The 25,020-nt window shown below is 46.6% G+C and overlaps 1 protein-coding gene across 5 annotated transcripts in view; it reads right to left on the bottom strand.

Annotated features, from left to right (window-relative positions):
* MYO16 (myosin XVI) overlaps positions 1-25,020 on the bottom strand; it is a 464,729-nt gene that overhangs the window by 20,308 nt on the left and 419,401 nt on the right. For all 5 annotated transcript variants that reach the window (XM_084759479.1, XM_084759478.1, XM_084759475.1 and 2 more), the window contains exons 33-34: positions 18,847-19,005; positions 6,261-6,352 (exon numbers count right to left, since the gene is read on the bottom strand). In XM_084759479.1, coding sequence (XP_084615605.1) covers positions 6,261-6,352; positions 18,847-19,005 — 251 coding nt within the window. The remainder of the gene's footprint in view (positions 1-6,260; positions 6,353-18,846; positions 19,006-25,020) is intronic.

Here is a 25,020-nt window from a genome sequence, read left to right as displayed (position 1 = left end):
CCAAAGCGCGTAAAAATAACAAAATGAAATCTGTTTTAAAATCATAAATATGGACTGAGGATATGGCCAGTGGGTAAAGTGCATTCTGTGTCTCAGTTCAGACCCACAGCATGCTCGTAAGAAGCAGGCATGGCTGTGTGTGTCTGCAACTTCACAAGTGCCAGGTGGAGACAAGTGGATTCTGGGGCACGCTGGCCAAAAATGACTCTAGGTCCAGGACTCTAGGACTCTAGAGACTTTTACTAAAACAAACAAACAAACAAACAACAACAAAATGTGGAGATCAATACTGGAAGACTCCAAAGTGACTTCTGGCCTCTAAATACACACACACCCACCCACACACACACACACACACACACACACACACACACACACTCACTCACTCACACTCACACACACACAAACCACACACATACATACACAAACCCCACACACACTCACACACACATACACACTCACACAATCACACACATACACACAAACCACACACACTTACACAAACCACACAGACACACACACACCTGATTTCTTTCACATTCCAATTAAGTACCAGGTCCTTTAGAGTCAACTAATCCTCTGCATCTTAGATTCTGTCTAGCATGTTCAAGTCCAGATGCTGCTCAGAATACTTATTCCAGAGAAGGAAGCCTCCTATTAGTTCATGACCACGAGCCCTTCTAATACACGAGACATCATGCTGGATCATTATGCCACACCTACCATTAAATAATCTTAAGAAAAATCTATACCTGCATGCTAACAGTTCTGCAACTCATTTAAGGTATTTTTTCTCTCCTTTAAGTTAAATATTTTAATAAATTTCTGTAAGTAATATTGTAATTATATTTTCTAGGATTTATACTAACATGCCTGTGTACTCAGTGGTATCACTTGTTCCTTACACAATGTGTGGCTAAGCACTTACTTGTTCTCTGTAAAGGATGGTCAGTGTGCAGACACCACAAGGTCTGCTCTTCTTTTCACGTGTGATTTCTCATCCTTGTAACTCTTTTTTACAACTGAGATCATGTCACTGGTAACAAATGATTAATATCTTAAACATAAAATACTATGAACTTTATTATATTCAGGTCACACATGGAGAGCAACGCAAAAATACAAACCACAGGACTTAATTTTTTGTTTTTTCAAATTTCTACTTATCTAAGCAGGGCCTGGTCTGCCCCTGAGGACAGCCCTGCCATTTCACTCTTACCATCAGAATAATTTACTGCCTTCATTTCTCACACACAGTGTGTAAGTCATGAGTGTGGAATACTGATTCCCTGAATGCTGGCATGTGGGACGGCATTTCCTAGTCTGTGTGTCCTTCTGTTTGCAGCACAGAGAAATAAATGGTTAATCAGACAAAAACAGGTATACAGATGGACAGACAGATGATAGATGACAGGAAGAAAGACTGATGGTAAATATGCACATAGGTACCAGATGATAGACCGACAGGGGGCAAGATGACAAAGACAGGCAAGTAGGCAGCTCTTTCTGTAAGTCTGATCTAGTTTCTGGTCTATGCCATGTGCTTTAAAAGCACCCTAATGACATCTACGTATCTTTATTTCATCCGACAGTTTCAATTCTGTGCTAGAATAATTTCCAGCAGTCCATATCACAAATATAACGAATATAGAAAGCAAACACTGAATTTATTCAATGCCTGCTATTCTTAATTTTGTTGATGTATGACATTACAAAAGGTATCTTTGATGGCTCAGTAAAACAAACCACGTAACAATTTGCTCCTTGGGTTAGGTCGATTTTCTATTGATCCCAGTCTGGTATTCCACCAGAGGCTGTGTTAGTGTGGACAAGGTATTTATGGAGGTTGTGGAAGCTGGCCTGCAATGCATTTATCAAAAATCATCAGTGATCTCTTATGATGGGTATTTTGATATGGCCAATGCTCATAATAACTTTGTATGTTCTTTGAAATGCTAGGGAAGTGTCCATCATGAAAATAAAAGATGACAAAGCACCCAGCATAACTGTGGGACGGAGGCTGAGAGGAACCAAAAGGCTACTTGTGCATAATGAGCATGTGAATGCAAATAAGACATGTTGGAGGGAAAAAAGGGACATATCCCTAACAGTATCCAGTGTGGACACTTTAACAACGTGTAGGAGGACTGCTCATGCCCAAGGTGCACAACAGACTCTCAGTGACGTTTATTTCCTCTGTTCCCATCCTTTCTGCACACCTCCATGATGTGCTCTGTATGTATAAATGCTGGCTTCTTGTGACAGGCTCTGGGCCCCCTGGCTCATCTGTAGGAGAGCTCACGGTGGGGAGGAGGATTCTTAGTGGAGGAGAGAGAGAGAGAGAGAGAGAGAGAGAGAGAGAGAGAGAGAGAGAGAGAGAAGAAGAAGAAGAAGAAGAAGAAGGAGGAGGAGGAGGAGGAGGAGGAGGAGGAGGAGGAGGAGGGGGAGAGAAGGAGGGAGGGAGGGAGGGAGGGAGGGAGGGAGGGAGGGAAGGAGGGAGGATCATTCTGGGCTGGGGGTACTGGCATTGTGCTCCCTGCTCAGTCTTTCTCTCCAGCTTTAACTTCTTCTTTTTTGAAGATTTGTCTATTTTTATTTCATAAACATTGGCATTTTGCCTGCGTGCATGTCTGTGAATGTGCCAAATCCCCTGGAGTTGGAGCTACAGAGAGTTGTGAGCTGCCCTGTGGGTGCTGGCAACTGAACCCGGGTCCTCTGGAAGAGCAGCCAGTGCTCTTGACTGCTGAGCCATCTCCCTGGTCTGTAGCTTCAAATTCTAAGAGACCAAATCATGCCAAGTAGCACAAACATTAAAGAAGCTACTCAAATCTCATAAAACATTTTTGTTTTGTTAAAAATATCATAAAATGTACATAGATAAATGTCATATTATTCCTGTAGATGCTATCTAACTCCCAAGTAAGCCTGCAATGCCTCTTTAACCTAAGTAATTTCTATCTCTGCATCTACAAGATCCTCCAAGAGTCAGTGTATGGGAGTCTGCCCTAATTTACTGCTGGTGTTACTCATGTCCAGGGCTATGCAGAAATTCTGCTGTGGCTCACGACAGGACACACTGACAAACCAACAGACACAGCGATGCACAGGTGTCTACAGGGCAGTCAATGGCGGCAGCCCCAGCTTCTGTGGTCCTCAGCTATTTTAGCAGAAGGCTAGCTTTCACTGTTTACATGTAAAGACTCTGCGTTTACAAGTGAAATATATTACTTATCTCGAGGAGAGGAAAAACCATTATTCACAGAGGCTCTGACCTGGGCAGATGTGTAAGTTTATATCAAGGGCAGGTAGGGGTCTGGGGAGATGGTTCAGAGGATGAAACATTTCCCTTGCAAGCAAAAGAGCCTGAGTTCAAATTTTGACCCACAAGAAAACATTGGGCACAGTGGCACTTGTGATCAGAGCTCTGGGAAGGCAGGGACAGGCTCACTGGCTGGCCTAGCACCAAGGAATGACAGCTAAGGCTTTTCTTTGACCTCCACATTCGTGTGCATGCACACAAACACATACATACACACATACACATGTACACACACATACATACATATATACACAAACACAGACACACACACAGACACACACAGACACACACACACATGAAATACAGATAGTTGTAGGATGCATGCTTTCCACCAACGCACAGGATTCAGTGCTCAGCACCAAAAAGAATAAACGTAGGGACTTTGTACACTTAGTGCACAGAGACATATTTGAAAATGGATTTTACGGCCAATAACAATAAATTCAGTGCCAGTCAGACGCATTTGCAGGCATGAGAAATGAGCTCTGGACTTGGCCAGTGCGTAAGGCTCTCTGGGAAAGCAGAAGTCTGGGAAGAGTGAGGAAGAGGTTGGGCAAGTGGACAGCGGACTTCGAACTTCCCTCTGGTGGCCCCAGGAGTCCTCAAAGGGCATCTATGCCTTTCATGCCTTGTGTTTCAGGTCTCTGTCTATGGCTGAGAGTAGCCCAACCTCCCGCACATGTGCTCGCCTTGCTGTGAAAGCAGAGAAAGGTGTCTTCCTTAAGACTCACCAAAGTATCTGGGGGATGGCGTAGGGAGGCCATCCAACAAAGGAGATCACAAGTGTCCACTGTGGTCCTCACCAAAAACTCAAGAGCATGGGGAGGGAGACAATGCCCCTTCCCTCTTGGCAGCTCACACTTAGCTCCTTAGAAGCAGGATATGTGGTCTTAACTTGCCAATGAGCTCAGTGAACTCGTCATCTGACCCTTGGCAAATGACCAACTCTCTGCCTTCCTTATAACGCATTTTATCTTTATTAAATGGGTGTCACAGAAGCCACCGGTGACACTAATTACAAAAGCACAGACGTCCTCAGACAGGGATTCAGTCGGAGGTTCTCTTTAACCCACTGCTGGAGGGCCCGTAGGTTCAGCACCGCTTTTATATGCAATTCCCGTGGAATTGTTCTGGCAGAAAATATAAAAGGCGGCATGCCTTGCTGTGTCCGTACTTCCTCTATAAATGTCCGTACTTCCTCTATAAATGTCAGAGAAGAGATAAATCCCGGGGACATGTGGCAGTTAAACCAGTGTCCGTTAAACTCAGCTTCTCAGCTGTGCGGAATCTGCTGCTAGCGCTGAGCTCCCCGAGTCAGCAAGAGCGAGGAGGAGTGCCCGGATTTCTATGTTTGGCAAAAACAGGGTGAGGTGACAGGGAAGGGGTTCACGCTTGAAAAAGCCTCTTTGAAAATGGGAACAAGTCCCCAAACCTTTCTCAGGGCTCTGTTAGCTGAGCTCATGAGTGAACAGGAAGATCCAGGGCCCTCACTTCGCGGACCTGCTTCCGAGCAGCTCCTTTCCTCTGGGGACACATTGCAGGGCAGCCAGAGGCCAGAGAGGGTGGGCAGCCCCTTACCAGCCGCAGGAAAGAGGGCGGGGAGAGGGAGGACAGCCCCCTACTGCATGCAAAGAGGAGGCTTCAGCCCCGACACAGGCAGCCCCTGCTCAGGGCGGGAGGTGCCATGGGAACTGCCTCGTGCTGGGCATGCGCAGTGCTTGCAGAGCGGAGCCGATGCATCCCTCAGGAACGCAGGCAAGATTAAGACAATTTATTATCCCCACCGATCAGCATTTTCTTTCCATTTCAGCACCTATAGATCAGTACAAGTGATTTCCGCAGATTGCCTACTATAGAGATTTATTTTTAAGATTAAAATTATTGATTTTTTTTCTCTCACACCGCCTCATCGGTGTTACTTAGAAAAATCTCAGCTCATAATGCGGCTGGACCTGCATGGCCTCAGATATGTCTCTGAAAGCTGGCCTGGTTTTGACACTACTGCCTCGTCCTGGATTTCTCCGTGTTTTATCTTCTCCTGAATAATCTTCATTTCTGTGTGATAGCTAAGGTTGAATGGTGAGCGTGAACGTGCAGTTGTTTCATACACACAAGACTTTTAACCTAACCATGTTCTCACAATGAGCAGCTGTTATCTTGCATGTGTTTTTGTTTGCGCGTGTGTCTATAAGTTTATGTGCTTATGAGTGCGTGCATGTATGAAAAGATGTACGTAGGCACATGTGTGTGTAGGTGCATGTGTGTGTTTGTGCGCATGCGTGCAGCGGCTACACGGCAACCTTCAGGGTTGTTCCTTGCCAGGTGCTGAGTCCGCACTGGCCCAGAGCTCAGTGAGAAGGCGAGGCTGGCTGGACCTGCCTCTCCCTGTCTCTCCTACGGGGAAGTTCAAGAGCGTGCTACAATGTCCATCCTTTCTGCTGTGCCCTGGGTCTCTAATTTGAGCCTTTGTGTTTGCACAAACACTTCATCAGCAGAGCCATCTCGGAGGCCGCACATACCGTATCTTAAGTGAAGCTGATTAGGCAGAACTTGGGGGTCTGGGAGGGAGGGAACAGCGTGCCGCGGGAACTCAGAGCACCCAGATGTTATTTCCAAGCCTGTGCCACTTTCTACTTTAGCCCAGGTCAAATGAAGAGAACCCCATCATTTTCAGAAGGTCTTAGGCCACCCCACTCCCCCCATAAAGCACCACAGCAGAGCGGAGTCTATAATTCACTGCTATTTAGCTGTTTGGGACATTGTTCTATATTCCAAACCAAGCAGAAAATCACAGCCAGCTAAGATGAAGAGGGAGAGATGCTCAGACAAAATGCCAGAGAGAGAGGTGGCAGCAACCTGAGTTCTCAGTGCAGGGAGGAGAGCCATCGTCGTAACTCAGGGGCCGTCTACCATGGCTCAGCTCCACTCACGATGTCCTTACCTGTGTGGTGTGACTCTCCCGATGTCTCTGGAATGATGAAGTCCCCATGCCACTCAGACACAGCCGTGAACAGCCATCATCCTCAGGTAAGCCTGTGGAGGTCAACACACAGAGGTATGGTTAGTAACTGGACACTGCCATATCCTGCGCACCAAAGTGTTAGGCAGTAGCGGATATTCACTGAATATTAAATATTGCAGCCAGATGCGAATACCTTAAGCTACTGCAGTTTCATTAAGCAAAAGAGGAAAGATACCGCCAGAGAGAAAACAACAGCCAGCCAACCAGAACAGTGCAGAAGTGACGAAGGGTACAGAAGGTGCTTCCCTAGAGCCTGGAAACCACTCAAAGAACCTCTAGGAAGAAAGAAACACAGGGCTGGTGCTCTTTCCCAGCACACTTGCAGGGCAGCATGGGATGGAAGAAACAGGAGGCAGAAGTGCACCTGGCTGCCATGGAAACCGTGACTGATGCTTGTTTTGTTTGCAAAGGTCCCTGTGGTGAGGAAGGTGAACCCACTAATCACATTCTATCAGCTCTCAGCCAAGGACCAAGTAAAAGTGACCTCCAGGGTATGCACACACCCCTCCCCCAAAGCACACAGACATCCTGTGAGGCAGCCGATGATTTTCTTCATTATCCTGCACCACAGAGGCCCGTCTCTGACCCGTGGCACTTGGGTCTGTATAATTCTCTGTTCTAAGCCTGTCCTGTGCATCATAAACAGTAGCCTTCCTGGCCTTTGCTCACTGGATGCACCCTGACTCATGACAATCAAAATGATTTTAGACATTATTAAATGCACCTTGGGGACAGATCTGTTCTTCTACAATGATTGAGAGCTATCGTGATGGAGGTGGCATGTGCTGCCCCAAGTGACTTGATTAATAATCATGAACAGATAAAAAGAGAAATAACTGCCCGATGGAATGACTTCAAGCCAGAGAACCTTACATGCTGAAGCAATTACTCATCGCCGCTGGAAACATAATTAACTAGCACAGTTTAATTGATTAAACATATACATGATTCCTAAATTAAAAATCATTAGGAAATCACTGTGCAGTTTTCCAATTACAGGAGTTCATCAGTTCTTCAGGGATGTCTGAGTCCAATCAACATGAGGCGGGCCAGTCTGCCTTTTTGGTAAATATACACATTCCTCTGTGTGAAAAGGTCCTGTCAATGTTTGTACAGCATTTTTTTCCTATATGAAACATTCCATCCTGGAGGGAAGCTCCTTAGGACTCAGAAAGTTCTAAAGAAAGACTAGTTAAGACACAGGAAGCCAACAACTTACTAGTTCCAGGAAGTCCCTGAAGCTAACCAGAAGATTCACAAGGATGTCCATCTCCAAAGTTGTATAAGCAGTAAGGACTGTTGAGGAGAGGACACCTCTAACGTATTAAGCTGTTTGCAGTTCATACAGAGAGCTCCACAGTTCCAGCTTTGACGGCGTGGGCTTTCAGAGGTTTAGCTACCTATGACTTATACCTGCTCCTGTAAGTAACCACAATAAACTCATTGGTTTTTCAAGGTGGTGGTTCAAGTTTTGGTGGTATTAGTTCAGTTTGCCATCAGTTCAGTTTTCTATCTGAGATAAGTATATATTTGTTCCAGTTTTCCCAGAAAGAGTGTTACAAACTTATCATGACAAGGCTGACTGTGGGTGACTACTATCCCATCACTGAGGGTCCTCATCATGAGCAACAATGATGATGTCCATCAGCAGGACAGAAAGAGTGTACAACGGACATGGGTAGTGGTGTGTCGTCCCATCAGCCAATTGTGTGGCATCAAGAGCTTAGCTAGGGGCAGAGGAACCTGCAGGTCTAAGACAAGGCACAAACTGGAGGGAGAGAGAGACTCTCCTGGTGAAAGGGCATGAGGGATGGGGGATGGAGACGGGTACAAGGGCCAAGGATAAGGTAGGACAATCATCCTGGTAACGTCTGCTGCTGCAATAGAATAAACCACAGAAGACACTTAAGAGGGGAGTGCTTGGTTTGGTTCTCAGTTCTAGAGAGGAGAGACCATCGTGGTGGTGGGGGTGGGAGGGAGAGGCCATCGTGGTGGTAGGGGCAGGAGGGAGAGGCCGTTGTGGTGGTAGGGGCACAGAGGCAGGGGGAGGAGGCTCTCTGGTCACACTGAGTCTGCATTCAGGAAGCAAAGTGAACAGGAAGTGAAGCTGGGCTCCGAAGCCCTAAAGCCTGCTTCTACTGAACCACTTCCTCCGGGGAGGCTCCAACTGCAACAGTTCCACAACCTTCCCGCACCACACCGCCAGCCGGGATCAAGTGTGCAAATGGTTGGGCCTATCTTCAGGTATTTCACGCCCAAGCCACTCCACTCAGTGGCTCTCAGACAGGAGACAAGAGGTGGAGGAAGTATGTTCTATCTTTAAAAAAAAAGAACAATTCGTAAATTAGAAGCTTGGCTCATGGAATCTTAAGGGTCGATCATTTTAGCCCGTGATCACAGATCCGGAACAGAGGCAGCAGAGGCGCTTTCCAGATAAGGTGAAGAGATGCTTGTGAGCATTCACTGAACATGGTTCAGAGAAACAAAGTAGAGGAGAAAGAAAAAGGCCCCGCTGGTGAGACTCCCACAATTTAATGGGCCGACACTTAATTAGAAGTCAGGAGAATGGACTTGGAGCTGGGAGAGAACAGCCAGGGCCTCCACGCAGGAACTAGCAGAGAGTCCCACCCAGGAGACGGCAAGGGACATATGGAGCACATTTGCCAACACGCTCCTTAGGACAGCCAGGGCAGAGAGGCAGCTGCCTCTGTGGAATACAGGTCAGAGCGGTTTACCCAAATGAATGTAAGCATGGACCCAGCATGGAATGCAGGGTCTGTGCGTGCTTGCGGCTCAGCTGTGAGCACTAGCTAGGGAATCACAGTGAAGCAGACGGTTAAGGAGCAATCCATTTCTGACATAGTACACGGGAAGCATGGGACATAAAATGCGGGTATTGCTGGGTGGGATCTGAGGAAAGCAGGGGTTCACGATGGTGAAAGGGGTTCAAGAAAGCCTCCTGCCATGGGAGCCTGGGGAGGAGATCATAGTAAAGTGAACTGGGGACTGCAGGCCCAGCTGAGAGCACAGACAAAACAGACCAGGAGGTCCAGGGCTGCACAAGGAACAGCCCATAAAATGGCATCTTCATCTCAGAGAGCCAGAGAAAGTGCTGGAAGGTGAAGGTCAGCCAGACAGTAGAGGGCTTTAAGAGCTTTCTGTGGGGGTTGTCTGTCACAGCCCTTTACAGACAACTGGTGACACCGAAGACTTCTAAGCAGAGATGAAAACATTCTATGAAAGTCCTGCGTGAAAGGGCAGTTCCTGCCGATGAGGACACGATGGGCCAGGGATGGGAGTATTTACAGAGGTGAGGGTTGATAAGGACAGAGGGGGGTGAACAGGGGAGCCTGACAGGAGAGGGGTCTCCTCTGAGTAAGGGCAGGTGAGAAGGGGGCCACAGGAGAACCTGGGCTAGAGAAGATGTGTAGGTTGTGGCTAGCAGTGGGGGTGGGGTGGGGGACACACTTCACTTCTGCTAGAAGCTCACAAGAAGGGAGCCAGAGATGCTGAGGAGCTACTAGGAACCCTGACAGGCAAAGGAGGTTGTAGGCATGTGCATGTGTGTGTGTGTGTGAGAGAGAGAGAGCACATGTATGCATGTTTGTGTATGAGTATGTTCGCATGCATGTGTGCACATATCAACAAAATGATATTTTTTGATTATTTGAGAATTTTATACATGTCTCAAGCATATTCTTCCCCTCTGCCCCCTCCTCTCAGCCCCAACCTTCTCCTTCTCTACCCACGCAGCTTCCTGATTTTATGTCTGTTTGTTCGCCCCCCCCACCCACTCACATTCTTTCACCCTGGAGTGTGGCACATGTAAAAAAAGTCACGCCATTAAATAACTGACCCTTCTCTCCCAGGAGCTATGAAACAGCTGCTCAGCTGGGGACGTGGCTTTGTGTCCACCTCCTGTCTGCACACTGGCAGTCGGTGTGGCTTGAGATCGTACAGGTCTCGTACAGGTGATGTGCATGCTGCTGCGATTGCACTGGGTTCTCTCTCCTGTGCAGCTGCCCTGCTGTGTCCAGGAAACCCCGTCCTCCTATGTGCCAGCCTAGATGGGTCATCGGCCTTAGGGGAGAGCCTACCAGCTATATGCAGCTAAAAAAGCACTGAAACGACTCTCAGTGACATGATCTACATCCATAGATCGGTCTATTGCTCATCTCTCGTGAGAGAAGGTCCTTGAAACAGATGGTGCCTACCACAGAGACTCACAACTGGACAATGTGTAGAGACTACAAATCTGCAGAGTGTCCAGCTCAGCAGTGGACATCTATATTTTCCCGTCCTCCCAAGGTTTAGGGGTTGTCTGAGAAATAAGACTCTTTTTAAGGCAAATTACCTAAAAATGTTACCAAAGTCACAAACAAAGCTGGGCAAAATAGATTAAAAGCTCTAATTGAAAACACTAAAGTAAATATATATTTTAAATGATATAAGCTAAAACAAGCTGGGCATTGGTGGTACACCCTTTAATCTCAGCACTCGGGAAACAGGGGCAGGCAGACCTCTGTGGATTCACAAGTGAGTCCAGGACAGCCAGGGCTACACAGAGAAACCCTGTCTAGAAACAACAACAACAAACAATAACAACGACAAAAAACTAAAATAAAAGAACATTACAAAATACTGAAGTACTTTAAATAAAAGTCGAGCTATCTCTAAAACATCGACAAATAAAAACAAAAGGTCCTACAAACAAGATTTGGGGGGGGGGGCGGGAGGTCATAAACACACATAGAGAACTAAGAAGAAAAGACAGAACTGACCAGTAGGCAATAAACATGTTCATTTTCATTCAATATTCCAAGAAAATGCACATGTGATCACAGTAACTTAGTTTGCCTCTCACAATAGCAAAGGTCAAGAAACTGTTACAGCAACTCTGGACTTAAGTAAGTAGAATATGATTTGGAACCTTCCAGCCCTTGGACTCTGGAGTTGTGTGTACTCCAGCCTTGTCCAATCTGTTCTCCTCACGTTGCACCAGGCTTGGGATGCACTTGTGTGTGTGTGTGTGTGTGTGGGGTCACTCCTGGATATTTATAGGGTTGCATCCTGCATGGACCAGGACACTCAATTCACCACCATGTTCCTCATCTATTTCACATATAGCCCCCATGGCTTCTCCGTGCAAACGTAGAAAGCCTTTAAGATTTTGTGAGTGGGTACGGCTGACCGAACATAACTGGGCTGGCACCACCCTACCAGGTTCCCTATAGAAGTTCTGACACAGCCGTTTGCATCTTTGCTGTGGATGTCAACATGTTTCTGTTTTGATCCCAAGTGTGGGATGTGAAACAGACTTGTGAGAGGACACTCGGTGTTTGTCCACCAGAAGAGGAACTGCCTCTTGCGGGGGCATGGTCTTTGCCGACTGACAAACTCCCTAGTAGGGACTCTGAGAGGATGTATGTATGTATGTATGTATGTATGTATGTATGTATGTATGTATGTATGTAAGTGAGCATAAAAACAAGAGGCTGAGCCTCATGGCACCATTTCCTATTGTTTGTCTGTTCACTGCTCTGCTTTGAGACTCTCCTAGAGAGAACGGCTCCCGAGAATGCTGTAAGACTCTGGGTTCCGGCTGCTGCAGTCACCTTTGCTGGTTTGCTGGTTTGCTGTTTAAGGGGTCTGCTGAAACCCTGACTACAAAGAGTGGAATCGCTCCAAGGGATTGAGTATAAAAAGGTCAACTTCTCCTGTCCCTCTTTTCTCTCCTATCTAGGGTAAGTGCATTGGAAGGGAGGTATAAGCATTAAAGAACCCCAAATAAAGTAGGTTTGATAAAAATTCAAAGCCTACACATCATCCCTTTTTAAAGTTGAGAAAATTGGAAGAACTTCAGGGCCACGCCTGTGGTTGGGGTGTTGTCATGTCAGATCTGGGGTTTGTATACTGTCAGGATGATGTTAAGCCCCAGGAAAGATGCCACACTGGACAGAGCGGTAAGGCATAGCCCTCAGTTCCCAACACCAGTAAGAGAACACTTAATTAAACAAAGTCCAAATTAGAGATGATTTAGCATGACTTCAAAATGCCTCTGATCAGGGCGTGGCAGGTAAGCAAGAGGCTTTTCTCCCTACCTACGGCCCCTCCGCTTCTCAGTGCGCAGGGCTGCAGTTCCTGCTTGTTTCACTCTGGCTCTTGGGACTAAACAGCAACGTGAACGCCACAGAATCTGGACGATCCCAGAAATAAAGTCGGAGAGTGTGTATTGACGCACATTTTATGGGAATCTCCTCCCAGCTCCCCATTCTTGAGGCATGACTGTTTGTGTGACTGGTCCTGATGCCCTCAGATCAAGACAAAGCGACGACACACAGCTCTTGGTTCTGTTATGGAATCAGCTGTCCTTCCCCTCATCCAGCCTGCATTGGCACAGACAACCTAGACTATACAAGCGAGCGAATAGAACATACGCATGAAGAAGAGAGGCAATGTAAACTCAAATGGAACAACCCCATCTTTAGTTGCCATTTCCCCTGGATGCTCAGCAATAAAAATGCATATTCATTGAGCGGCAAGAAAGAAAATCATACTGGTCATAAACTATCCTATTCAAAAATTTTATATCTCTGCTTTGCCACAAAATAAACATAATTTTATTTACAATATTTTTGTTTGATATAGCCGGAGCACTCAAACGCCAAAGGCGGCTCCTGGATGTAATGATAAATAGCCTCAAGTCTAGGGAATAATTACGTACAAAAAAGTAACCAAGTCTGTGTTCACATCAGCAAAAGGACGGCAATTAAAGTAAGCGATCGCTATAATTAGCCACACATAACTGTATTTCAGCAAATGAGCAAACGTAATTATTTCTGGGAAACAGAGGTAGCATACAGATCCTGGCACTCCAAAGAAACCATTTCCTAGAAAACAGTGCTATTTCTGTCTCACTCAGAACTTTAAATTATTTTAAATATTTACTTGCTTCTGGTGACTTTATTTAGAATGGACGTTGACTGTACTATGGGTATGGGCATGATAAATCCATACTACAGGCTGGAGAGATGGCTCAGTGGTTAAGAACACTTGCTTCTCTTTCAGAGGACCTGAGCTCAGTTTCCAGCATCCACGCTGACGGGCTTACAACTTGTAAATAGATACTATTGACTGAACACTAACTCTGGGCTAGCCCCATTCTAGTAGGTTCCCTGTAAATGTCCTGGAATAGCCCTGCATCAGGCCCATTTAATAGGAGAAAATTGGAAGGCGAAAGGTTTAGTACTTGTACCATGGTTGGATACTGTTGCACGGGACATGGAGTTTGAACTTAGACAGGATGACACTGTATTTCAGAGGATCTGATGTCTTCTTCTGGCTGCCACAGATACTTTCACACAGGTGGCACCTACACACACACACACACACACACACACACACACACACACACACACACACACACACACACTAAAATAAAATAACATCTTGTTCCTCTCTAGAGGTATCTCTAGAGGTACCATGATCACGTGCAAGTCACAGGCTGCATGTGTGGATGTGGAAATTGCTCAGCTCTGTAACATTAAGGACTAGATTTTTCTGGCTGTCTGCATAGCACTCATTAGTTCATTTGCGGGCAGTGACCTTGCTGAAAATGGGCACACACTTATTGAGGCTCCAACACTTTTAATAGTCCTGGCAAAATATAGAAGGCCAGAAACTCATGGTGCTTGTAAAAGTTCATCGGCTTCCACTTGGCAAATTGCTTTGGGAGACCTGAGTCACCTTGCATTGGATCTACTTATGACCATTTCCCAAGCTATAGCTTTTATTCTTTTGATGATATTTTTGACAAAAACACAGATTAATTAAATATTTAGCTGAAGGAAAATTGCTTTCCTTCCTCCCTCTCTAATTTATTTATTGTCCGAGCTGAAGGGCTGTACTACTGTAAAGCCCAGAATATGGTGAGCTCCTTGGGGGGTCAAGGTACTCCCTGACAAGCCCTGACTCTGGTGAGGGGACTCTCTCTCTCTCTCTCTCTCTCTCTCTCTCTCTCTCTCTCTCTCTCTCTCTCTCTCTCTCTCTCCCCCTCTCTCTCTCCCTAGGGTTCCTTATTGGGACTTTGTGTGTGTGTGTGTGTGTGTGTGTGTGTGTGTGTTTGCATGTGTACATATAATACATACAATCATTAAGTTAGTTCTTTGACAATTTCACACATGTGTATAACAAACACATTCTGGCCGCCCTCTCTTCCTCCTTTCTCTTAGCTCTCTCTTACTCTATACTCCTCCTCCCCAGCTCTCCTTTCCCCAGATTCATGATTTTTTTTTCCTTTTACAACCAAGGGGCATCTGTGTGACTGTTGGATCTTGGCTACACACTAGAGCCTGTTGGAGGAGTCACCAGTGGGTACATACTGAAAGCAAAGACTTTCCTTTTCCTGTGTCTACCCATGTGATATCCTTAGGAACTCTAGAAGGCCCTGCTGGTCCCTGCCATCTTAAAAGATGTGTGGGTACCAGGCATAGCCTTCAGTTACATCTCTCTAAGTGAAGACAAGGCTGGACTCCATTGAGCATTGCTATCCATGCATTGTTGACTTTGGCCCACATTTTTATTTGATTGTATATTTGTTTATGAACAGAGTACAACCCTTGGTTGGTTAAATGTGTGAAAAATAATTTTCTCCTAATTAATGTTTTTTTGTTGTATCTTTGGGTCTACACATTTCTTCATCCCAGTGAAAATTCCTTTCTTTTTCTTCCTATATTTTCCTCTATAACATTGCTTTACACTTAGAATTTGGATCTTGAGGTTTCCTTGTAGGAAGAGGTTCAATTACAAATTCAATTAATTTATTATGTATAGACTGCTTAGTTTTCTTTCTTCTACAGTTTTGATAGAAGGTGTCTGTTTATTCAAATTTCCAAATTTATTTTGGCACAAGTTTGTTTGTACTTCCTTTGTGCTCCCCTGTGACTTCTGCAAGGTGGGAGTTAAAACCCTTTGCACATCTGGGATGTGTTCTCTGTGCAGGTGTAGCTTAGTCCAACCACTGTTGTAGGATGTTTGTTGCTTCTAGCCATGCTTACAGGGTGATCTTCCCAGGAAGACCAGCGCGCGCATCCTTGTGTCTGCATTTCGGTGATGCCGCTTTTGTCCTTGGTTGGCTTTCTCCCTTCTCTCCTGTTTTTGCCTTTGCTCAGCGCTTTGTCCACTCCTTTTTGGCTCGTGGACACAGAGCGTGTGCTTCAGGCACGAATCCCCAGCTGTGAAGACATTAGTCACCTGCCTGTCCTCTGAGTCCCCATGTGCTGCTGTGGCATGGACTTTGATCAGGATGTTTCCATGTCTAACTTAGATCAGGATCTATTTCTCATGCCCACTGATTAGAGACGTGATTTTTTTTTTTTTTTTTTTTTTTGCAACAAGGTTGGATGATTTCATCTCAATACAGAGGTGAGAGGTCCAGCCTTTGCGGGCTTTCTGTTCATTCACAGAGCTGCTCACCCACCTCTAGAGGGGAAGGATTTGCTTCCTGACTTTTCTCTTGATGTGTTTGTGTCACCCCTCTGGTGTACACAGGCTCAGATCCTGCTCAGCAGTCTCACACTTGTGCTTATTAAGCCTGTACCATGCTCAGCCTGCTCTGGGTATTCTGCTTGAACCCCTTCCACAGCCTGTGGATGGATTTAATAATTCACTTTCAACACACAGGACATGACCAAGTGCTGCTATGCCTCCCACAAGTGTGAAAAGGCTGTGGCCCCCATCCTGGAAGCTATTGCTTGGACTGACTGTCCTGTTGTCCCCTGCTGTTGCCTCATGAAGCTGACCTTTGGGAAGGTCTGTGTGCACGGAGTTGGGTGTGAATTTACTGAGGTCTGCCAGTGATCATGGAATGTTCTTAGAGGTGTACTGTTCCTCCACCAAGAACCAAGGCAACCATAGCTTCCTCTAACAGCTTGCCTGCTAAACGGCAAGGAACCTCAGCAGGCTACTTACAGGGTCCAAACCTATGGCAGATCTGTTGTGCACCTGCTAGTTGCACAAACTCTCAAAGAACCTTTTCTGGCGGTGGTGGGGAGGGGCGGTAACTTCTCATAGAATGATGGATACTGAGTTCAGTAGTTGAGGGGTGCTAAATTTGTGCCCAGCTTTATGGATTATGAATGAGGTGCACAGAAGCATCTGTCCCCTGTGCTTGCTTTGACACTGCTCATGTCTGGGTTACATGGGAAGAGCTGGCTGGGCTCTGGAACAAACCACCAAGTCAGACCCGTGCCCGGACGCTTTCACAAGGGCTGGGAAATTGGCAAACATTTCTATGTTTAGCCAACATCTCTGTCCCTAGAGCCCTGACAACCTTTCTTCTGTGCTGGGTAGGTCACACACCCACATCCTTTTCTAGAATCTGTCTTCTCGTCCTAGAATCTGGTGCGTTTTGCTGTTAGAGGCTGTGTGCCTGCCCATCATCTGCCTAAACAACTGTCTGATGAAGTTTAAGGTCACCCTGCACTGGGCTTTCTTTTAGCGACCTGTGTTTTGTTTTCAGCTTCTGTCCTACAGTTGAATTCCCATTCTGTGGGAGTGTCCTCCTCTTACCAACTTCCTTTAAGGTGCGTGTCTCTCTGATGGGACCTTTTAAGTTCTCATGGGCAAATTGCAGTTGCCAGCTCTGCCTCTGCTTTTCCACCTGGGTTCTGTGCTCATGTATCTCATCGGTCTACACTGTGTTTTGTGTGTAAAAATGGTTCGTGGTAATATTAAGAGGCCTTAGACTTTTACTGTCTTTGGGAACAGATTTACATATGTTTTTCCTCAGGGGCCAATGAATGTTAGAACCCCAGTCTAGCTAACCCATGGTCCTGATTCTGGCACAACTGACACTGCGATGGGCACTTCAAAGCTCCACCCTCTCCATGGTCTTGGACTTAGTTTGCATGCCCAGAAGCACAAAACAGTCAGAGAAGGAAGTTTTTCCGTGTCCCCAGTGCCCCTGGTAGGAGAGCCTACAATTCAGGCTGCCTGTCTAGGCTAGCATGGCTCTCATGGTTACTCTTGATTGTCAACTTGGATGGATTTAGCATCATTTAGGATGGTATTTCTAGTAAGTTTTAACTGAGAAAGGATGATATACCCTGTATGTTGATGGCACCCTGTTCTGGGTTCTTGTACTAAATAATAAGAAAAAAAAATTGGCCAGCCAAGCACGAGAAGCCACCTCCCTCTGATCCTGGCTGCTGCAATGGAACTAGCCACCTCAGCTCCCACTACCAACGCTTTGCATGTATGAGCCATCACCTCAGCCTACGCCATCACCTCAGCCTACGCCATCACCTCAGCCTACGCCATCACCTCAGCCTACGCCATCACCTCAGCCTACGCCATCACCTCAGCCTACGCCATCACCTCAGCCTACGCCATCACCTCAGCCTACGCCATCACCTCAGCCTACGCCATCACCTCAGCCTACGCCATTACCTCAGCCTACGCCATCACCTCAGCCTACGCCATCACCTCAGCCTACGCCATCACCTCAGCCTATGCCATCACCTCAGCCTACGCCATCACCTCAGCCTACGCCACCACCTCAGCCTATACCACCATCTCAGCCTACACCACCCTATCAGCCTATACCACCCTATCAGCCTACACCACCATATCAGCCTATGCTGTCATTCAGGCAATGCCATCATCACCACCTATGACATCATCTCAGCTTATGACATCATTTCAGCCTACCCCATCATCTCAGCCTATGACATCATCTCAGCCTATGACATCATCTCAGCCTATGCCATCACCTCAGCCTACGCCATCACCTTAGCCTATACCACCATCTCAGCCTACACCACCATCTCAGCCTACACCACCATATCAGCCTATGCTGTCATTCAGGCAATGCCATCATCACCACCTATGACATCATCTCAGCTTATGACATCATTTCAGCCTACCCCATCATCTCAGCCTATGACATCATCTCAGCCTATGACATCATCTCAGCCTATGACATCATCTCAGCCTACGCCATCATTACAGCCTAAGCCACCATCTGATTGTCCTGTTAGGTCTCTGGTCACTTTCATTAGAGTAAACAGAGATGTCTCTTCTGGGCATTCTCAGGAAATAATTTTCCCATCAGTCACTACTAAATCCTTATCAGGGAAAACATTAGTTAGTGTGAATCTGGACCTGACAACCTATAGCCTGTCTGTCACCTGAAGCCCCTCAGTATTACTCTCCCTCACAGGCTTAGCTGTGTGAAAACATTTAATCCGACAATGCTGGCTGAACACTCATGGCCTCCCCAGCACAAGCTGCACCACCTTGGACTGGCTCCTGTGGTCCAGCATCCCACCAGCCCGAGTGGTAAGATGCTGACAGGAGTGCCCAGGGCTGAGCTTTACAGTTCATTTTCAACTCCAGCTATTCCGCCTCCTTCATTTTTAACTGTTAAATGCACTCTTCCTCCAAAGTGATGTGGTTTAAACTTCAGCCTACTGGCTCTCACGCTTGTGGGGGGGAGGGCGCTCACCGTTTGTGACAGGGTTTCCATTTTCCCCTGTGAGGACGCTAGACAGAGAGCCGGATAGTTGAGTCCCATGGTTATTTGCGTTTCTGTCTTGAGTCTCGGAAGCCATTTCTGATGGACTGGGTTCATCCCGGCTACTCAGGTTCATGTTAGTTTCAAAACCTAAAATAAAATTTAGAAAAGATTATTCTTGCCTAATAAAGTGTACTTCAAATTTTAGTAAAGCACTGGAAGAGACTAGTTAAATCAAACACTAATTATGCTTAAAACAAATGCTCCAAATTACTTAGTGAACTCTGTAGCCTAGATGGCAGTCAGTAAAATTTATCGCAACACTCTTAAATATAAGCAGGAAAGTAACTTATAGTTTGCTATTTCCAAACAATATTTTCCAAGTCTCCATTTTGTGTCCTGAAGCTCATTATAATATTTCCCATGCCGAACAGGTAATGAATTTGTGCCCAAACCATTTACATATGGTCCAACAAACTTAGAGTTCTGGGGAAAAAAAGCATGCATGTTGAACAAGATTGTAAGACTTGTTTTATCTGTTGCAACTGGGGAAACTAAACTTGAAGCACACTAAAATACATTTTCTACACTAAAAAAAAATTCTTAGAGGCGTGTAATGTGTATCTCACCACAAGGGGTCTGAGATGTAGGAAAACAGAAGCCATTGTCCACTTCTATGATGCAAAGGGGGAAAGGGGGACCATGAAAGCTGTGTGGTGACCATGTGTTGCTGACACAGACTCCCTCCCTGCGACCCCTACATGGTGCTCCTACATGGAACTGGAAGAGTTAAAGGTCAGATACTGCCCCTCATCCCTTCACAGTGCCAGTGTAACTCCATATTGTATTCCTCTGCATCACCTGCCACATGACTCAGTTTCCCTCTGAGTGTATCCAGGTGCACCCAGGATGAGTTCTTGCTTTCCTAGGATCCCCAGTGCCCCCATCTGAATGTACAATGCATGTGTGTTTCTTCTTGCTGGTGCCTAGTGGATTCTAACTGTACTGAAAGGGGAGCCTTTCTAAAGCTTGATGCTCACACACTGTCTAAAAGGGAGGGTAGCTATCATTTGCTTATGGTGGAGCTGTATTGTCACCATTGACCCCAATGACTCAGACCCTAAGGAACAGAGGCGCTAGCCCTGCTTTATGGGAAGTGAGTTGTGAGTCCTGGGGCTGCGGAGAGACATAACAGCCCTTTAGCATACATAGTGTAGTCATTTTTACTACCTGAACCATGACATCTGTTCTTTACTAAAAATTTTAGAATGGATGATGTTGGGAGAAGAAAAGAGGCAGGGAGGAGAAGGAGAAAAGGAACAAAGAAGAAAGGAAGAATGGAAGTGAGGGAAAGAGGGAAGGACGAAAGGAAGGAAGGGAGGGAGGGAAGAAAGGAAGGAGGAAAGGAGGGAGGGAGGGAGGAAGGAAGGGAGAGAGGGAGAGAGAGGGAAGGAGGGAAGGAGGAAAGGAGGAAAAGAGGAAAGGAGTGAAGGAGGGAGGGAGGGAGGGAAGGAGGGAGGGAGGGGGGAGGGAGGCAGGCCAGTCTAGTTAGTCTCTGAAGCTGGTCTTAGCTTGTTTCTTCATATCTCTCTTTATTGCGTGCTCACTTCTTGTTCCTGGGCCTGGCACTCATGGGACACTGCAGGCCAGCTTTACCATGGTGCTCTATCTAGACCCATGCTTCAGTGTTGGCCACATGAGTTCCTTGTGCCTGCAGCATGCTTCCTACCCATGCACGAGTGGCTCACAACTCTCTAGCCAGGACTTGGGTCATGCCGCCCAGGGCTTCCCATATAGTCTGTTCTGCTCAGAGAGAACAAGGTGTGAAGATTTAAGAGGTAGGAATTGTTGGCTGGGCAGAAGAAAGGCAGAGTTATCAGAACTGCATGCTCCAAACTTTGACGGGTCACAGCCACCTTGAGCAACAACAGACCTCAGAGACAGAACAGGAGTCCAGAATTAGCCGGGCAGTGGTGGCGCACACCTTTAATCCCAGCACTCAGGAGGCAGAGGCAGGCGGATCACTGTGAGTTCAAGGCCAGCCTGGTCTACAAAGTGAGTCTAGGACAGCCAAGGCTACACAGAGAAACTCTGTCTCAAAACACCCTCACCCCCACAAAAGAGTCCAGAATTAAACCACAGCTGCAGCCAGCTGAGTGTCTACTATCTACGGGGATGCTTCGAACAACACCAGGAACAGGACGGGCGTTTTAATAAAGGGCACTGGGCAAGCTGGATGCCCTCGGCTCCTACTTCTCACCAGTTAAAATCAACTCATGATACGTTAACTTCTTAACCGTGGATCTGAAACTAGGAAATCACTAGTAGGAGAAACAATAAGAGGACTGCTTCATTATAATAGATGGGGGTGGGGGGGACAGGATAAGGAATACAGCCATGCACAGGCAAATAGGATTGCAGGGAGCTGGTAAGCCTTCACACAGCAAAGGAAACAGCGAAGAGGCCACCTATAGACCAGGGAAGAGCACTTGCAGACCACACATCTGAGGAAGAGTTAAAACACAGAATAAGCAAGGAACGCCAAAAGCTCAACTGCAAAAAGTAAGTGGACTGAAGACAGACAGCAGATCTGGACGCCTGTCAAGGAAAAGACACAGAAAAGGAAGAACATGTATGAACAAGAACATGCCACCCATCACCTGGGAAACACAAACCAAACCAGTGCCAACATCACCAAGAAGACCGAAAGACAAAAGACTGGCGCTCGTGAGCGTGTGCTGGTGTGGAAGCCTTGCACACTGCTGGTGGGAATGTAAGTCAGTGTATCTGTTACACACAGTGTAGGAATTACTCATAGCCACAGAACTCATATGAATCATCAACCTAACCCTGGCTATGTACCCAAAGAAATTAGTCAGCATGTTAAAGAGACAGCAGAACACCCATGTTCTCTGGGGCATTATCAATAATAACCACGCTAAGAATCAATCTAAGGATCTACCAACAGCTGGATGGTTAAAGAAAAAAATACATACATACATTCATACACACACACACATATATGTGTATGTATATATACATGAGAGAATATTGTCGAGCCATACATAGAATAAAATTTGGTCATTTGTGGCAATGTTGGCAGAACTGATCACTCTGTTGGTGTTGAGCACAGAAAGAGATGTGACATCACACGTCTGCAGAATCTCAAGGCATCAATCTTACAGGAGCCGAGAGGAGAATGCTGGTCACCAAAAGCTGAAGAGAGCACGTTTTAAGAGAGAAAAGGAGAGGTTGGCCCACGGGCCACGGTTACACCTAGGAGAGAGACGTTCTTGTCACACATAATGATAATGTGCACACATTTCAAAAGGCTCCAAGGAGGAACTTTTAACCGTAAAGAGACACAATTATGTTTGAGAAGATGTATTTAATCTGACATAAACATTACAGGATGTGCAAACCCGCTGAAGCACCACTTGGTGCCCTGTAAGTACGTATGTGTGTTTATCTTTATCAGATAAGGCAAACCGAGTTAAAAAGGGATCACCGCTTAAACACCAAGCAGATGACCTTGTGCTTAAATGACCCAGTGAGCTGCAAAGTGGCCAACTCTGTGGAGTACAGAAATGAACAGAGACACCACAGCACTCTCCCTGGGGTCAGCATCTGCAGGGACGCTGACACAAGTAGGAAGCCAGGCTGATCTTCCTGTCTGAGCTCCCTACAGTGGCCGGTACCAGAGCGGGAGGTGTAGCTGCTCAGTCTGGCTAAGTCTAACAGCTTCTGTGCACCACTAAAGTATGTTCAGCTTCAAGGCCATCTTAAGACACAGACCTACATCCATGTGCCTGCACGCATTTGCGGGCACATTGTCTTTATGTTTTCATTCTTCTGTCCAGTTCCTGGCTGCATGCCTACTGTGTGCTGGACCCTCTAGGCATAGAGGCCGGCAGTGAGACCTCACAGTCTTGCAGGGTGACCAACAAGTGAACATAGCCGCAGGCAGAGGGGATGGAACGCTGATGGGCCAAGCTCCATCTTCCTAGTGGGTATTTCAGCTCAGAGAAGAGGCAGAGGGAAGCTGTGGGTACAGAGAGAAACTCTACACTTAGCTTGGAAGATCGCACAGCAAGAAAGGACTGGCCTTTCCCAGGAACCATGTAGCCTCTGTCCAAATGAGCCGTGAATGTGGACACAGAGGAGTGATGAGGGGGGAACACTGGTGGTGAGAGAGGCTGTCACTCAGTCCCAGGAAGGGGCTTCAGCTTTTGATGCTGGCTCTCCTGGCAGCTTCTTTCAGTCTTACAGACATGCTGACACTGTAGTCTAAGCCTTCACTTCAGCTATTAAGGTTTTAAAAATATTTTCCTGCTTCTACCACACAGGTTCAGCTGTAGCCACCACGTGCTCAAACATTTGCCACGCAGGTTTGACTGCAACGCTGACATTGTACTCTGGTTTTGTTTTGTCACAAAAGGCACAGGTCTATTTTAGGGTGGCTGTGGACAGAAAGGAGGGGAGACATGAGGATGAGGTGTCCCAGGTGCTCTTGCAATGACTACCATGCCCAAGAGTCAAGAATTGGTTATCAAGGCTGGGAAGTAGATTCATATTAGTACAAGCATGCCCCATGGGTGAGCACCCACGCAGGCCCAGCTTAGTGGGCCCCACTGCTCACCCAGTGCTAGGCTCTCCTCTCTGTGTGTGGCCTTATCTCAGATGCTCATACCCTGGTGGAAAGGCTGAGGTGGCTTCTGTTCTTGACGTGATTTCTGATGTTCCATGGTGAGGAAGCAGGACCCTAGCGTGAAATATGACGCTGTAATAGAGGAAAGTCCTGACCACAGACCTGACGCCCTCATCTCAGAAGCTCATACCCTGGTGGAAAGGCTGAGGTGGCTTCTGTCCTTGATCTGATTTCTGATGTTCCATGGTGAGGAAGCAGGACTCTAGCATGCAATATGATGCTGTAATAGAGGAAAGTCCTGACCACAGACCTGATGCCCTCACCTGGGGTTACTGTGCTTCCGTCAATGCTAACCATGGGATGTGTGGCTTGTGACTAACATCCCAGTGTCTGCTCTTACTCAGACTAACATGCAAAGTAAGGGTGTCCGTGCCCTAACTTGTTGACATTTAGCTCCATAGCGGCAGGTGGGTGTCGGACCAGATCTCATATTCCTTGCTAAAGGCATTGGTTGTCCTTGCTTTCTGCTTTAACACTGGCAGAATTACAGCAGGAGCAGAAGCCAGTTCTGTGGCATGAGGTCTGTAGAGTTCTCCAAGCACACACAAAGATACACAAATTGAAAAGAATCTGAGGACTTACCTGGGCCAAGTCCTCAAGCCTGTTCGTGCCTTGGAGCCAGAAGGGTGAGAAAAGGCACCAAACAGAGAGCCTGGAGACTCTTGGTGACTCAGCAAATGAAAGAGAAGGAAGTAAGGAAAGTGCTGAGTAAGAGGTGAAATTTTTCCTGAAGTGTGTCTGTGGCTCTGCCTGTGTGATACACGTGTGAGTGATTCATCCCACCTCTCTGTTGGGTGCTGGTGACACTCAATGCCTGCCGCAGATGGTGCAGGTTCAGAAGATATGACTCACACACAGGATGTGACTCAAAGATAAGGGCTCGGCCTTAATGCTTGGATATGTATACATTGACTTTAAAAAATATATTTTATTAATTTATTCATATTACATCTAAATTGTTGTCCCATCCCTTGTATCCTCTCATTCCTCCCTCCTATTTTCCCCTTATTCCCCTCCCCTATGACTGTGACTGAGGGGGATTTCCTCCCCCTGTATATGCTCATAGGGTATCAAGTCTCTTCTTGGTAACCTGCTATCCTTCCTCTGAGTGCCACCAGGTCTCCCCATCCAGGGAACATGGTCAAATATGGGGCACCATAGTTCGTGTGAAAGTCAGTCCCCACTCTCCACTCAACTGTGGAGAATGTCCTGTCCATTGGGTAGATCTAGGTAGGGGTTCGATGTTTACTGCACGTATTGTTCTTGGTTGGTACCATAGTTTGAGCAGGACCCCTGGGCCCAGATCTGCCTGTCACAACATCCTTCTTGTATACATTGACTTTTAAGTCAGGGAAGTTCTAGCAAAGTCTTCAACATTAGTGCACAGGAACAATTCAGTTGTTTGTACTGGCTCTTAAACACTTAAAATAGCATCCATGGGCAGTGTCTTCCTTGAG

Source organism: Acomys minous (genome assembly GCF_964271855.1).
Source record: "Acomys minous genome assembly, chromosome: 15".
NCBI classification, from domain to species: domain Eukaryota; kingdom Metazoa; phylum Chordata; class Mammalia; order Rodentia; family Muridae; genus Acomys; species Acomys minous.
This window is presented reverse-complemented; position numbering and strand designations above follow the sequence as displayed.